The 16,099-nt window shown below is 42.0% G+C and overlaps 1 protein-coding gene and 1 long non-coding RNA gene across 2 annotated transcripts in view; one reads left to right on the top strand and one right to left on the bottom strand.

Annotated features, from left to right (window-relative positions):
* Positions 1 to 5,054, top strand: part of PITPNC1 (phosphatidylinositol transfer protein cytoplasmic 1) — a 321,334-nt gene extending 316,280 nt beyond the window's left edge. The window contains exon 9 of the mRNA XM_064369485.1: positions 395 to 5,054. Within this exon, the coding sequence (XP_064225555.1) occupies positions 395 to 711 (317 nt within the window). The 3' untranslated portion in view covers positions 712 to 5,054. The remainder of the gene's footprint in view (positions 1 to 394) is intronic.
* Positions 1 to 16,099, bottom strand: part of LOC135271687 (uncharacterized) — a 38,026-nt gene that overhangs the window by 16,586 nt on the left and 5,341 nt on the right. The window lies entirely within an intron of this gene.

Genomic DNA, 16,099 nt, shown 5'->3' on the forward strand with positions numbered 1-16,099 from the left:
AATTATAGCTCCAAATACCCTCCACCATACTCACAACAGCACACAGATGCACATGTGTGCGCATGCACGCACACACACACACACAGAGGCACACATTTTCCCCATCTAGTTCTGTACTCTACTGTTAAGTCCTTATTGAGAATACTTAAAATTCAGTGAAGAGTACTTTGGAAAATCTCAAATGGATATTCATAAGGGAATATTGTTTTCAGGATGTAGCTTCTGATAAGAAAGAATTGGGGGTTCGGTCTTTCAGTGATAATTTGGGTGTATGATTGAGAGGAGCTTTTGTGATAGGGATCCCATAGTTCCCGTAAAAACAAGGGTAGTGATGAATCTATTTGCATCTCTTGTAAATAACTGCTGGTTGTTCTTTCTGTTTTTCTCCTTGAAGACATGACAATGGATGAAGTCCGAGAATTTGAACGAGCCACTCAGGAAGCCACCAACAAGAAAATTGGCATTTTCCCACCGGCAATTTCTATCTCCAGCATCCCCCTGCTGCCTTCCTCTGTCCGCAGCGCGCCTTCTAGTGCTCCATCCACCCCTCTCTCCACAGATGCACCCGAATTTCTGTCCGTTCCCAAAGATCGGCCCCGGAAAAAGTCTGCCCCAGAAACTCTCACACTTCCAGACCTTGAGAAAAAAGCCACCCTGAATTTACCTGGCATGCACTCTTCAGATAAGCCATGTCGGCCCAAATCAGAGTAACTTTATAGAAATATCTCATTGGGGTTTTATATTTTCATTTGTTTTTTTTTTTTTTTTTTTAAGAATTTTCCAATAGAGAAAAAGACTGCTTTGTCACTCAGACATGTTCCTTCGACCTCTCAGTGTGCATGTGATTCAGTAACTTCACATAGAATATGATTACCTAAGTATGCCACACAGCATCATATTAGATGTAAGATGTAAGACCTGCAAAGGACAGAAGGAATCTTCTGTAACCACAGCTGTAAGCCAGAGAGGAAGCCTTGTTATTGGGCGTTTGATGAGGTTGGCATGGACTTCAAGGATAAATGAATGAAAACTTTGCACCACTTTGTTACAAGGTATGGTAGGAAATAGTGAAGTCAGTTTCCTCTCATCAAATCTAAAATTCTCCAAAATACTCTCAGGCGTAACATGCTTAATTGTTAAATTTTGAACTGCTGATTACCAATACTTGAATACCAATAGTTACTGAGATTCCTATTTTGGTTAGTCTGACTCAGGATTTGGGGCCTAATTAACTCTTTAAACTTTTGAAAATTTTAATCATCAAGCTATAGAGGCTCCAAGTGCAATTAATAATAACATTTATACCTTCCACGGAATTTAATAAAGATTCTACTTGTTTCCGTCTTTTAATAACTTTCCCCTTTGTGCCCTTGTGGCCTCAGAAATTCTTAAGAATTGCATGGATGAATGTGACCATAACTGGTTTTGGAATGGTTCAGTTTAGGAACCAAGAGGTCCAGGTGAGGCAACAGCTTTTTTCTCTACAGGTACCAATAAACCTTGACTTGTCAGCTTCCGTCATCCATTAAGATTCTCAGAATTTGCAATTAACTGAATAGAATTCATTTACTATCTGCCCACTCAAAGAAGTTCAAGGGCAGAGTAAGCTAACTGGGCTTTAACACTATCAGAATGTCTGGTGCATGAACCATTAACGAGAACTGTCTCCCATCTTGTTTTACTCTTAGTAACATCCAGAATTCCCTGGAACAGATTGCCTACCCCTACCACCAGACCTTAGGAAAGACTGTCATTCTCTTACTCCTTGCTTGAAATACGAATATTGGGAAGCCACAGACATCAAGTAACTATTGTCAAGTAAGAGGACAGAATGAGCAGAATTGCTGACTCCTATTTGTAGAGTAAAAAGGAGGAGCGATAATAAATTCCTTTCTGTCTAGCTTTCCTTTCTTCAACTAGTGGTAATGCAAGATTAGAATCAAGGCTGACAGGAGGCAAGATCACTCATCGAAGTGGCAGAAAGACAAATCTCCTTTGCTCTAAAGAGAGAAATCTGTCACCTTTGCACCTCACTGCCTTTAAACACAGACGGGAGGGCAGGCAGAATCTCAGCATTGACTTTTGTCCTCCAAGAGAGGAAAAGAAGAAGGTAATTGGGCAACTCCAAGGCCCGCGCCCCAGCTAGCCTTCCTGATCGTAACCTCTAACCTCAGGAAAGGGACCTTCCCAAAACACAGATCCCAAAGGAAACAAAATAGACCAAGGAGCATATTGTGCTTCTCTCACACAGCCTCTCTGCCAGTGGACTCTGCCTGCTTCCCTCTCAGTGCTCAGCACTCTGAGTAGTGTCTTTCAGGTCGATACACTCTCCCAAGGTGCAGGCGCTGGCCCCATGAGCCCAGCACCAAAGTTTTCTAAGTCGTAGGTCAGACTATCAAGATCATTTCTTTATCTATAGGTTGATATTTAGCTTAAAAAAAAAATAAACCTAGAACTCAAAGGAAACCCGTTACAAATAGCTTAGCTCAACAGTGTATCTCTTCCCTGAGAATGATAGTATCCTAGTAAGACACCTTCTATGCATGGTATGGAAGCATGATTTTTGCTTGTGGGAATACTTAATCTTTTATCAGACCCCTCAGACTTCTCAATTCCTCCCTCCACACAGTAGTACTTAATGAAAATGTTTTGCTTTAGAAAGCAAAATCCTACTTTCAGAAGACACTGAAATCATATATGTATTTGCTTACCATTTGCAAGCTTTTGCAAATGGTAAGGGTGGGGTCACTATTTTCACATAGAATGTATTTATTTTGTGCAGGTTGTTACCACATCTGGCACCTAGTTTTTCCATTAATATCATTGCTATTTTCTCTTTTTATAAAGTAGCTTCTGCTGTCAAGGTCAACAATTCTATATGCTTTAGGAAGCTAAGGTCTAATTTCCTTTTGTGAGTCTCATTTCTTTTATAACCAGTGTGATACCACAGACATCATTTGCAAAGCTACCATGATAGTGTGATTCTTAGCCAAAAAAATGTGTGTGCTCTTAAAGTATGTTCAGTTTTTCTGTCTCCATGTGCTTTGTGTGCATTAACAAGGGGCTGGGGGGTGCAGATATTCCTTTAGCTGCTTTGCATATTTAACCCAGTCATCAAAAGGCATAAATGACTTTCAGTATTTGATATATCTTGGTTTTCAAGTATCATTTCACATCCTCTATACGTGACTTTGTTATTGTGGAATACAAGCCTGCCATGGATGTATATATACGGAACATTAATAATTCTTACAGGGATGGAAGTCAAATGGCTGCATGATGGAAATTAGAAGAAGAAAAAAAAGCAGAAACTTGAATTCGCTAAGCATGTTTGGGGGGAAATAGAATCCTTAACTCAGTGCCTCTGTCTGCGATATGGAAACCTTCAACTTTGTTCACCAAAATTGTATTATACCTGTGTATATATATATATAAATATAAATATAGTAGAGTGAATCAGACACCATGGGTTTCAAGTCTCTGGTAGCCACCAAGTCTAAATAAATAATCCATAGAATATCACATGTTCACCATCTCCATCTCTGAAGTTAGTGGAGTTCATCAAAATGACTGTAAATTTCATTACTCTGGGAGGATTTCAAATGTGAAATGCCCCTGTGCATTTTGTTGGCCCAAGCACAGCATTCTTGCTTTAGCTGTGCTTTCCTGGGATGAGAAGATCTTGGTGTTTTCAACACATAAGCTTTGTTAGAAATCACCTCTGAAGATCATTTCATTTTCTCACTTTGGGCTGTTGCAAGACAAAGCAAAGGAAAAGGATAACAACGAAGGAAGCCCGTGACATTTTAGCTGCCGCCGTTGTAACTCAGACAATATGGGTTTGTTGGGGAACCGATTTATCAAGCCTTCTGTTACGGTTTTGCATCTGTGTTTGGGGAAAATGATTTTAATTTATTTGGAAGTATTTATTAGCCGTGATGTTGGTCCTGAAAATAAATCTCTAAGTAGCACAGTTGTGGGTATATCATGCAGACACTTTACAATACCTGCAAAAGTTACTGTGGTTTTCTTTCAAGACACTGTGAACAACAGTGAACTAAGAAAAGAGATTCTGACACATCTTGATAAATCATTCTCTGCCAAAGTTTCAGGGCTAATGTATTTATGTGTATTTTTAAATTCCTTCTTTGGCATCTCTTCATGGCTCAGAGACAACAAGGTAATAAATAGGTCATTGGCTGGCTTAGGTCAACAGGAATTTTAAGAAGGGCCAGTGTATAACTGACTCTACATATAATGTGTAATCAGATAATCCAATAGAGAGGAATTGTTCAAATAGATTTAGTACCTTTCCGACCATCTGACTCTGTAGGCTAGGAGACAGTCTGTCATCTGAGCCATAGTTATTGAGATTTAAAAAAAAAGTCTGTCCAGTGACTGCAATCTGATTATAAATAAACTATTTTAAACTATTCATTCTTGCTGAAACTGAAGTGTACACAATAGCACAGTGTTGGCATGCTGAGGCAAAACATTGGGTTTTGTGTTCTACCTTCGAAACAATCCGTTTGCATTTGAAATATAAGTGTTTAAGCTTTTAGGCGTTAGTGTAATAAGGGAACATGAACACGTTGGGAAGTTTTCAGATGCCATTAATAATTGTAATTTTGCTGTTAAATTAACAAGTCCTTTAGGATAAGCCTCTTGATGTTTTTGCTTTAAACTGAAAGCATGTCTGTTGAACTGCAAATCCCCCTTCAGTTTCTATGTATCACCCAGAAGAGGTTCTTTGAGTTGCTGTTGTACCCATACCATTCACATGTAACGTCAAGTGTAATTTTTAGTGTTTACACTCAAGCTGGGATCTTGACTGGTTAAATTAATCCACATACCACTGCCACTGCTGAAGGACCAGGTGTTGGCATACACAGCGTTACAGACTATAAGCAAAGCAAACAAAAGTTGGTCCTCACATATGCCATCCTTCTGTGTCATTTTGTGGCCGTTCTGTGTTTTTCTCCCTAGTTATTTATTATTGTTAATAACTTACTTTTTCTTACATTCTGTTGTAAATAAAATACAAAGCAATCTTCTTTCCAAGTGTAGCTTCCTCTCTCTGTCTCTCTGTCTCTCTCTCTCTCTCTCTCTCTCTCTCTCTCTCTCCTTCAGCTGTTCTGGAGGGAATGGTTAGCAATTGTTCACTTGGGTTGATGAGCTTGTTTCTTTTCCTCTATGGATTTTTTCCCATCCACGTGCCACTGCTAAAGGACAACATGTTGGGATACACAGCACTACAGACTATAAGCAAACAAAAGCTGATCATTACAGATGCCATCCTTCTCTGTCATTTTGTGGCCTTGCCTGCTAGTAGGCATGTGGCATCTTCAGGATCCTTGGTTAAAAAAAAAGCCTGAGTGGCCGGGCGTGGTGGCTCACACCTATAATCCCAGCACTTTGGGAGGCCGAGGCGGGTGGATCATGAGGTCAAGAGATCGAGACCATCCTGGTCAGCATGGTAAAACCCCGTCTCTACTAAAAATACAAAAATTAGCTGGGCATGGTGGCGCACACCTGTAGTCCCAGCTACTCGGGAGGCTGAGGCAGGAGAATTGCTTGAACCCAGGAGACGAAGGTTGCGGTGAGCCAAGATCACGCCATTGCACTCCAGCCTGGGTAACAAGAGCAAAACTCCATCTCAAAAAAAAAGAAAAAAAAAAAAGCCTGAGTGTCTGCACTAATTATCCAGTCACAAAGTACACAAGGTGGCCAGCCAGGCCAACATAGCAAAACCCCATCTCTACTAAAAATACAAAAATTAGCTGGGCGTGGTGGCACGCATGGGAATCGCTTGAACCCCGGAGGTGGAGTTTGCAGTGAGCCCAGATCACACCAGTGCTGTCCAGCCTGGGTGTGACAGAGCAAGTTCCTGTCTCAAAAAAATAAAACAAAAACCCCAGTCAGACATGGTGGCTCATGCCTGTAATGCCAGCACTTTGGGAGGCCGAGGCAGGCAGATCACCTGAGGTCAGGAGTTCGAGACCAGCCTGACCAACATAGTGAAGCCCAGTCTCTACTAAAAATACAAAAATTAGCTGGGCGTGGTGGTGCGTGCCTGTAATCCCAGCGACTTGGGAGGCTGAGGCAGGAGACTCGCTTGAACCCGCGATGCGAAGGTTGCAGTGAGCCGACATCACGCCACTGCACTACGGCCTGGGCAACAAAAGTGAAACTCTGTCTTAAAAAACAACAACAAAAAAAATCCAGGGTAAATCTATAACCCAGTGGGATGCAAATATAGACTCATGCATGCATCCGCCAGGGGTTTCTTTCCCCTTCTCAAATGTGAAGCTACCCATCCCAGGGGAATTGGTAGGCACACCATCCCAGTGGGACACTAGTTGGGCCCATTTTTAAAGTGAGCTGAAATCACTCTGATGTGGTTTCTACATCTCAAGTAGCTCCTGTGCACAAAAGAGTTCTCTGCAGATGAGTAGTCTGAAGACAGAAACTTTCTTTCTTTCTTTCTTTTCTTTTTCTTTTTTTTTTGAGTCTTGCTGTTAGCCAGGCAGGAGTGCAGTGGTGTGATGATCATGGCTCACTGAAGCCTTGACTTCCCAGACTCAAGCGATCCTCCTACCTCAGCCTCCAGATTAGCTGGGACTACAGGGGCACACCACCACACCAATCTAATTATTTTTTGTAGAGATGGGTTAAACTGTGTTACCCAGGCTGGTCTTCAACTCCCAGACTCAAGTGATCATCTCGACTCAGCCTCTCAAAGTGCTAGAATTACAGGTGTGAGCCACCGTACCCAGCCAGAAATACTTTCTAGCCCCCTGCTCATTAGTCTCCTGCTAAAACAGCACATGCTCTCACTCCGTTCTCTCCTCTTGAATCGTGTCAATATCCACATCCTATGTTCTAATCTCTGATTGGATCAGACACACAGCTTCATAGAACAGCATACCATCAGTTGGCTTTCTACACTGAAAATTTTCCTAAAATCATATTGCATCATTCCAATTAACAAAAACATGCTTGCTTCTGTAGCTCCAGCTTCACCATTACCACCCCTACCCTGCCTTTTACTTCTTTTTTCAAAACACACAAACTTTCCACACATTGTTGCTGGCCTGCTTTCAGCTGGTGAACTTGGGTACAGCCAGGCTGGGTGTTTATTGCTGCGGCCAAACTATATGGGTGGTTAAATATTTGGATGCCTAATGTTAAAAATACATATATATGTTTGTGTTACCCCCAATTTCCTACTACAGCTTTTCAACAACGCATTATCTCATTTGAGCGTTACTCTTTAGATTTCCAAACACCTACATTCTTTTCTAAAACGTCCTTATTTCCTTCATTACATTCTACTTGGGGTTTCTTGCCTCTGACCTCCAGCTGCATCTTGGCCTCTCAAGTTCAGAATAATCATGCAACCATCCTCCAACCCTGTCGCGAAATATCCCTCTATGAAACTATCACCCTCAGCTGGGTGCAGTGGCTCATGCCTGTAATACATGCCTCTCAGCACTCTGGGAGGCTGAGACAGGTTCACTTGAGTCCAGAAGTTTGAAAGCAGCCTGGGCAACATGGTGAAATCCCATCTCTAAAAAAAAACAAAAAGAAAGAAAAAGAAGAAATGAAAATGTCACCCTCAGGCCAGGCACAGTGGCTCATGCACTTTGGGAGGCCGAGATGGGTAAATCACCTGAGGTCAGAAGTTCAAGACCAGAGCCTGACCAACATGGAGAAACCCCATCTCTTCTAAAAACACAAAATTAGGCGGGCATGGTGGCGCATGTCTCTAATCCCAGCTACTCAGGAGGCTGAAGCAGGAGAATCGCTTGAACCTGGGAGGCAGAGGTTATGGTGAGCCAAGATTGTACCATTGCACTCCAGCCTGGGCAACAAGAGCAAAACTCCATCTCAAAAAAAAAAGAAAGAAAATGTCACCCTCAGTCCTGAAACTTTGATGCCTTTGGAACAACAATCTTTGTGTGTGTGCACACACAGTTGTGTGTGTGTTTAACTCAGTGTGGTTGATCCAGGCAAACCCTGTTTTCCAGCTGGCAGACTGACTTTCTCTGCCTAACATACCTGCCCTCTGACTTCCCATAAATCCTCCTTTTTCCATAGTATGCAACCTACTAGGATATCCCATTCAAATCTGGATCTCCAAGTGCTTCCCTGCTCCCGGGAAAGTTGGAAGCAGGCTGGGACTTTGCCTTAGTGCTTTTGCTCTGTTCCCAGCCTTGAGGAATGGAGCCAGCCTGTGGCCAAAGAAACCTGACAACCTCAGAACCTAATGAATCAGCCATTCAGTGCTGGTGAATTAAGCACCTGGGATTTAAGGGCTCATTGTGTTTAACTGTAAGTACCAACTTTCTCCACTGGAAGCAGACATGAAAGGCTGGATCATCACTTCCCCTCCTTTAGCTTTTATAGGAGGGAGTTTTGAGCGCTCTGTCCCTGGAGGGCATTTGAGGGTGGCCAAATCTGGACTTCTGTGATTTTTTTAAAAAATTTTATTCCAAAATAACTTTCTTCCTCCCAAGAGATTCTTCATGCAAAATGCTGGCAGTTTACAGCTCATTAGCAACCCTTGAGAATCATTTTGTGCTCTTAAGCATACAAGTGATTAGATTCAGAGTGTTCAAAGACAGCTTGCTGCTTGTGTGTGTAGTCAGTCAACAGCACTGAATACATATTTTGTCTTTTCTCAGAAGACAACTTGAAAATTTAGAAAGATTCTACAAGTTTAAATTTTCCCATTGTCATCTTAGAGTTACTATATTTCTTTGCATTTTGCTAAAAATCTATTATATAAATCCAAGAATGTGACTTTTCACCTTCATTAAGTACTTTAGAATTTGTCTTCTGTAGAGGATAATCCATACATGCCTGTCTTTCTACAAAATGCTCTGATAATTGTTTTATAAACACCTTTACGTTTGGTACATAGCATGTTTATCATTTTTCATAGCTATATAATATTCCGTTGGGTTGATAATCTGTAACTTAAACATTCCTGTGTTATTTAGCATTTAGATTATGTTATTATTATGTAAAGTTCCATTAGGAACATCTTTGCAACATAGCTTATGTCTTCTTTTTAATTACTTGTTCTGGATAAATTCCCAGAAATTGAATTACTGGGTCAAAGGATATAAATATTTTCCTGACTTTGGGTCCTTACTGCCAACATCCCCTCCAAAGAAAATTATACCAATTTACAGTTCCACTGACAATATCTGAGTGAGAACATGTGTCTCTGTAAACAAGTATTTGCCGTTGTAAAAGTTCACCATTCTCAACTTATTAAGCAATTGCCACCATCCAATTCCCATATAAGTCTTTTGTTAGTTTAATGTATTAATAGGTCAAATATCCTTATTTTGGGTAGGCATGTAACAAAGTGACAGCCCAGACACAAAGAAGCTCTCTGAATTATTTAAATGTTCAATGCCTTCTCCAGCCTAGCTAGCAAGCTACAGAAACATTTGACTGGCTACTACAGAAACAAAAGCCTAACTTGAACATAAGGAACTGCATTTAATTGAATAAACAAACATCAATTCTAAGTCATTTTGTTTTCACACTTTCGGTGATAACAAACATTCAATGCATCTTTACTTGAAGTTTTCCTGAAAACTACCATGTAAGTGCCAACAAGTTTTTTTTTCCCTTGAACCAAGAAGGAATCGGTTAAAAAAAAAAAAAAAAGGAAAGAAAGAAAAAAGGTAAAAAACCCTCCAGCTCTCTTACTGTTATTTTGGAATCAGTGATTCCCAGATTCTAGCAGAACCTTGATAAAGATAAAGCAGAGTCCTTCCAAAGTCTTTGATTTAACTGCTTGGGAAGCAACGTGATGACGGATTGCACACGTGCTCCAAAAAGGGAAGAAATAGTCGGTACATAGCACTCTTTTCAGCCATGTGCGAGCCATTCCTGAGAAATAGAGAATTCTCCACCAGGAGAGTACAATGGTCGTTGTTCATACATAATAAGGACAAGGTATAAAATTTACATTCAAGTTAGTTTGGAATCTGACTGCAGTGTTTACTTTTTTTTTTTTTTTTTGAGACCGAGTCTCACTCTGTATCCAGGCTGGAGTGCGGTGACATGATCTCGGCTTATTGCAACCTCCACCTCCCGAGTTCAAGTGATTCTCTTGCCTCAATCTCTAAGTAGCTGGGATTACAGGCACATATCACCATACCCAGCTAATTTTTGTATTTTTTATTAGAGACAGACAGGGTTTCACCATGTTGGCCAGGCTGGTCTTGAACTCCTGACCTCAAGTGAGCCACCTGCCTCGGCTCAAAGTGCTGGGATTACAGGCAGGAGCCACTTCGCCCGGTTCAGTCTTTACTTTTTTATTGTCAGTGTTGCATGTTTGTTTTAGTTATTTTGAAATAATTATAGATTTACAGAAAGTTGCAAAGAAGTATACAGGATGGCCCATACACCCTTCACCCAACCTCCCCTGATGATAATGCCTTCTATAATTATAATAGTACATCAGCTGGGCCCAGTGGCTCACACCTGTAGTCCCAGCATTTTGGGAGGCTGAGGTGGGCAGATCACTAGGTCAGGAGTTCAAGACCAGCCTGGCCCACATGGTGAAACCCTGTCTCTATTAAAAATATAAAAAACTTAGCCAGGCATGGTGTCAGGTGCTCATAATCCCAGCTACTTAAGAGGCCAAGGCAGGAGAATCACTTGAACCCAGGAGGCAGAGGTTGCAGTGAGCCAAGATTGTACCACCATACTCCAGCCTGGGCAACAAAGCAAGACTCCATCTCAAAAATTAATAACAAACAAATAAATAAAAACCTGGTGTGATGGCTCATGTCTGTAATTCTAGCACTTTGGGATGCTAAGGCAGGCAGATCACTTGAGGCCAGGAGTTCGAGACCAGCCTGGCCAACATGGTAAAACCCATCTTTACTAAAAAATACAAAAATTAGCTGGGTGTGATGGTGCATGCCTATCCCAGCTACCTGAGAGCCTGAGGCACAATCACTTAAACCCAGAAGGCAGAGGTTGCAGTGAGCTGAGATTGTGCCATTGCATTCCAGCTCAGGAGACAGAGTAAGACCCTGTCTCAAAAATAAAAATAAATAAAAAATAAAAAATAATGTAAAATATGTTTCTCTTTGAAAAGAACCTTACAAATGAAGTCAGGCATGCAAAACCTGCTTTGTTTTCATGCATGCAAGTTGTAAAAATAACTATGTTTTACTCCTGTAAAGACAATTAAATGAGGATGTTTAGATCATTATACACACACACACACCACACACACACAACTGACTAATTTCAGATTATCTGGTGGGTCAATAGTGTTTTATATTCAGATTCTAAGTAACATGACCTGTTATTGTCAGAATATAAAAATGTCAAAAGCTTCTCTTTTTTCTGATATACTAGATCTAATTTGCATCTAAACGAAAAAGCTTTTTAGCACGATAAGATACCTCCCCAAGCTGAAGGATGACTTTTGAGACAGATTTGGTTAATACGCAGAAATTTACTAAAAAGGCCAACATTTTGTTAATTATATTTGCTAAACAATACCTACCACTGCCTCAGCTGAAACTCTTCAGTAATTCCTTTTATATAAAATTAAACCAAACATATGCAGAGAGAAGCACACTTATCTTTGAAAATGAGCCTCTTCAATTCTGGATCCAAATACAAATCAATCAATTATTTTCAGTGGTTTGGGTAGGTTGTTTTTCACCTCCCCATGTACCTTTCTTGACGCCTCAAATGAAAACCAAGGAAAGATGGTTTAAAAAGTAAAATACCAGGCCTGGTGCGGTGGCTCATACCTGTAATCCTGGCACTTGGAGTCTGAGGCAGGAGGATCACTGGAGCTCAGGAGTTTGAGATCAGCCTGGGCAACACAGGGAAACATAGTCTCTACCAAAAAAAAAAAAAAAAGAAGAGAAAAAATTTTTTTAATTAGCCGGGCATGGTGGAGTATACCAGTAGTCCCACCTATTCAAGAGGCTGAGATGGGAGGATTGTTTGAGCCAGGAAGGTTGAGGCTGCAGTGAGCTGTGACTGGGTCACTGCACTCCAGCCTGGGTGACAGAGCGAGACCCTGTCTCAAAAAAAAAAAAAAAAAGTAGAATACCTCCAATTTTCCTGAAGGGACAGTCTGAGAGCCTTTTTTCCCAGAGGGAGCACTGAGACCCATCAAGGGGACCTCTAAGTTTTCACGTAGTATTCTTCTCTTCCCTCCCAATTTTAGGTCTTTGCTTTTTTACTTTCCTCTAAATAATAGGGCTGGGCGCGGTGGCTCACGCCTGTAATCCCAGCACTTTGGGAGGCTGAGGCGGGCAGATCACAAGGTCAAAAGATCGAGACCTTCCTGGCCAACATGGTGAAACCCCGTCTCTACTAAAAATACAAAAATTAGCTGGGCGTGGTGGTGTGCGCCCGTAGTCCCAGCTACTCAGGAGGCAGAGGCAGGAGAATTGCTTGAACCCGGGAGGCGGAGGTTGCAGTGAGCCGAGATCGCGACATTGCACTCCAGCCTGGGCGACAGAGCAAGACTCTGTCTCAATAAAAAAATAAATAAATAAATAAAAATAAAGGTGGTCTCCAACTCACTCATCTGAATATTTAATGACCCACCCACACAATGGCTCCTTCACCATGATTTCAGCTGCCATAATGCCTGACACTGGGTCTCCAACAATTACTCTCAAACTCACCTCTCCACTCCTGGCTTTTCCGTGGTTCCCCGCCTCCAGGGGGACACACAGAGCCACCTCTCCTTATCTAGTGTCCAGCAGATGAAGATGTTTTCCTGACATCCCAAGTGGGAACTCTAAAAATGTTTTCCTGTTGAACCATGGCCATTGGGGTTTCTGAGGCTAATACGAAGGCGGGATTGATCAGCCTTTAGCTGCACTGGGCAGGTTTACTGGCCGAGGTGAGAGCCTGGCTTCCCCACTCAGCACTGCCACTGCGAAAATATGATCTGAGTTCAAAACAACCAGCTTTCAAACCACCTTCACAAACACAGCTCTTTTATGTGTGTATATCATTTTGTTTTGTTTTGTTGAGACAGGTTCTCACTCTGTTGCCAAGGACGCTAGAGTACAGTGGTGCCTTCATAGCTTACTATAGCCCTGGACTCCTGGGCTCCAGCGATCCTCCTGCCTCAGCCTCCCGAGTCTAGGACTATAGGCACACAGCACCTCACTCTGTTAATTTAAATAATTTTTCTTTTGTAGAGATGGGGTCTTGATAACAAAACCCAAGCTGATCTTGAACTCTTGTCTTCAAGCAATCCTCCCACTTCAGCCTCCCAAAGTGCTGGGATCATAGACATGAGCTACCTCTTGTTGGTTTCATTTTTTCCTCTTTTTCTCTTTTTTTTTAGATGAAGTGTCACTCTGTCGCCCAGGCTGGAGTGCAATGGCACGGTCTCAGCTCACTGCAACCTCTGCCTCCCGGATTCAAGCGATTCTCCTGCCTCAGCCTCCTGAGCAGCTGGGATTACAGGCACCCGCCACCATACTGAGCTAATTTTTGTATTTTTAGTAGAGATGAGGTTTCACCATGTTGGCCAGGCTGGTTTTGAACTTCTGACCTCGTGATCTGTCTGCCTTGGCCTCCCAAAGTGCTGGGATTACAGGCACCAGCCACCACACCCAGGGAGTCACCAGTTTTTAATAGCATTGATAGCTACTAATTGGATATACTTCAGGGAAGAAGTCATCTGTTTTTTTGTTTTTGTTTTTGTTTTTGTTTTGGGGGGAGACAATAAATTCAATTTTACTGGAATTGAATTAAATTTAATTCCAGAAAAAAACAATTTATTGGCATGAAAACACTACCTAAACTACAAAGCTTTATAAACATATGTTGCCATTCTTTTTGTTTCCAAATATTAAATTTTAGATTTAAAAAAATCTAGATACAGCTAACATTTGCTATGAAGACAGCACCACCTCCAAAAAAATTTTAGCAAAGAATTGAAATGTGTGTGTCAATGGCACTAAATGTCTCGCCACTTTTCTACTCCCTTGATTGCTAAGACAAAACTTAAGCAATTTATAAATATACATTTATGAAAAAAGTAGTCAACTGGACATTTAGGTGAATAGGACTGATTTATTTGCAGGGCTGGTTGAGAAGGCGGGACTTAGGTGCATTGATTGTCTGCAGCCACTTGCACCCTCATGCTGGCTCCTGCCGGGGACATGGAGGTACAGGATTTCCACAGAGTTGAACGGGGGCCTAGCACAGACCCACTTGAGCTTCTCTTCAGGCAGCAGTTCCATGAACACACTCACCAGGGCCCACCACTGTTTGCCACACCTAATAGAGTTCAGGGGTAAAAGGTGTTTAAGCAAGGCCAGGTACAATGGATCATGCCTGTAATCCCAGCACTTTGAGAGGCCAAGACAGGTGGATCACTTGAGGTCAGGAGTTCAAGACCAGCCTGGCCAACATGGTCAAAACCCTGTCTCTACTAAAAATACAAAAATTAGCCAGGATGGCCAGCACCCATAATCCCAGCTACTAGGGAGCCTGAGGCAGGAGAATCGCTTGAACCTGGGAGGCGGAGATTGCAGTGAGCCAATCGTGCCACTTCACTCCAGCCTGGGTGAAAGAGAGAGACTCCATCTTAAAAAAAAAAAAAAAAAAAAAAAAAAAAAGAAGGTGTTTACGAAGCTTCAAACCTCTTTTTCAGTCCCACCCCCAACACATCAGGACAAAATATCAAGTTACTCTCCTCCTAGGCTGAACTAGGGGCTTTACCTTCAGCCTGCATTCCCCCTGGGTCCTCCCTATGAATTGGTTGTCAGGGCCAATTTCTGCTTTAATTCTCATTCCTCATTTTGGTCCTAATAGAATTTATTCTATAATCTTATAAGTATTTTCATCTTTTACTTTTTTTCTTTTCTCTCTTCCCTCTCTTCCTCCCTCCCTTGCTTCCTGCCTTCCACAGTGTCTGTCACGTACCAGATACTAGAAAAATGGTACAAAAGTGATCAAAAATAAATCTGGGGCCTGGTGCAGTGGCTCATGCCTGTAATCCCAGCTACTCCGGAGGCTGAGGCAGGGGAATCGCTTGAACTCGGGAGATGGAGGTTGCAGTGAGCCGAGATCGCACCACTGCATTTTAGCCTGGGTGACAGAGCGAGACTCCATCTCAAAAAATAAATAAATAAATAAAAATTGTTCATTATCTGAAATTCAGATGAACTGGGCATCTTGTGATGAAGAATTGCATGGGACATACCTAAAAATAAAAAATGATTCATTATCTGAGATTCAGATTAACTGGGCATCCGTGTTCTACTTGGCAACCCTATCTGTAGGTCAGGGTAAGGATATGATTTTGCTCATATCCTGTCAGTGAGGTATTAAAGGGTTTTAAGCAGGGAGTGGCATAATCGGATTTGAATTTTAATAGATCATACTGGCTACAGATTGGAAGAAGGCAACAAAGAAGCAGAGAGACCAGGGAGCAATTATTGCGGTCCAAGAAAGAGACAGGGCTGGGAACAGGGGGTGGCAGCGGAGAAGGAGCGAGGTAGACAGGTTGAGCTATGTTTAGAAGATCAAATCCACAGTACTTGGCGACCCACTCCAGTCCCACTGCTTTAGATTCCTATCATGTGCCAATGATACCTCCATCTCTATCACCCGCCTGGGCTCTGCCAGGAACTCCAGCATCATATGGGATACAGCTTATTTGGCATCTCACTTACAGCCAAAATAGAAATTTGGGTATGGCTTCTTCAAACAACCCTTTGCAAATCTCCCACCCCCCTGCCCAGACTTCCTCATTTCAGTAAAGAACACCCCAATCCACCTGGTCACTCAAGGTAAACGTGGAGAACATGCCTTCGATTCCTCCCTCCCTCTCACTATCACACTCAACCCATCTGCCCCCCTGTCGACTCTCCCTCCAATTCGCATCCTGAATTCATCCACTTTTTTCCCTGTCTCCACTATCACCACCTACCACAAGCCACCATCTCTTGTATCCTTAAAACTGGTCTTTCTGCTTCTGCTTTTTATCCCCTGTGGGCCAGTCTCTGCTTGAGAGCCAGGGTGATCTTTTCAAAACAGAAATCAGACCTTAGCTTAAAAAAAAAAA

Source organism: Aotus nancymaae, unplaced genomic scaffold (genome assembly GCF_030222135.1).
Source record: "Aotus nancymaae isolate 86718 unplaced genomic scaffold, 86718_ANA_hifiasm-v0.15.2.pri h1tg000089l, whole genome shotgun sequence".
Classification (NCBI taxonomy): Eukaryota; Metazoa; Chordata; class Mammalia; order Primates; family Aotidae; genus Aotus; species Aotus nancymaae.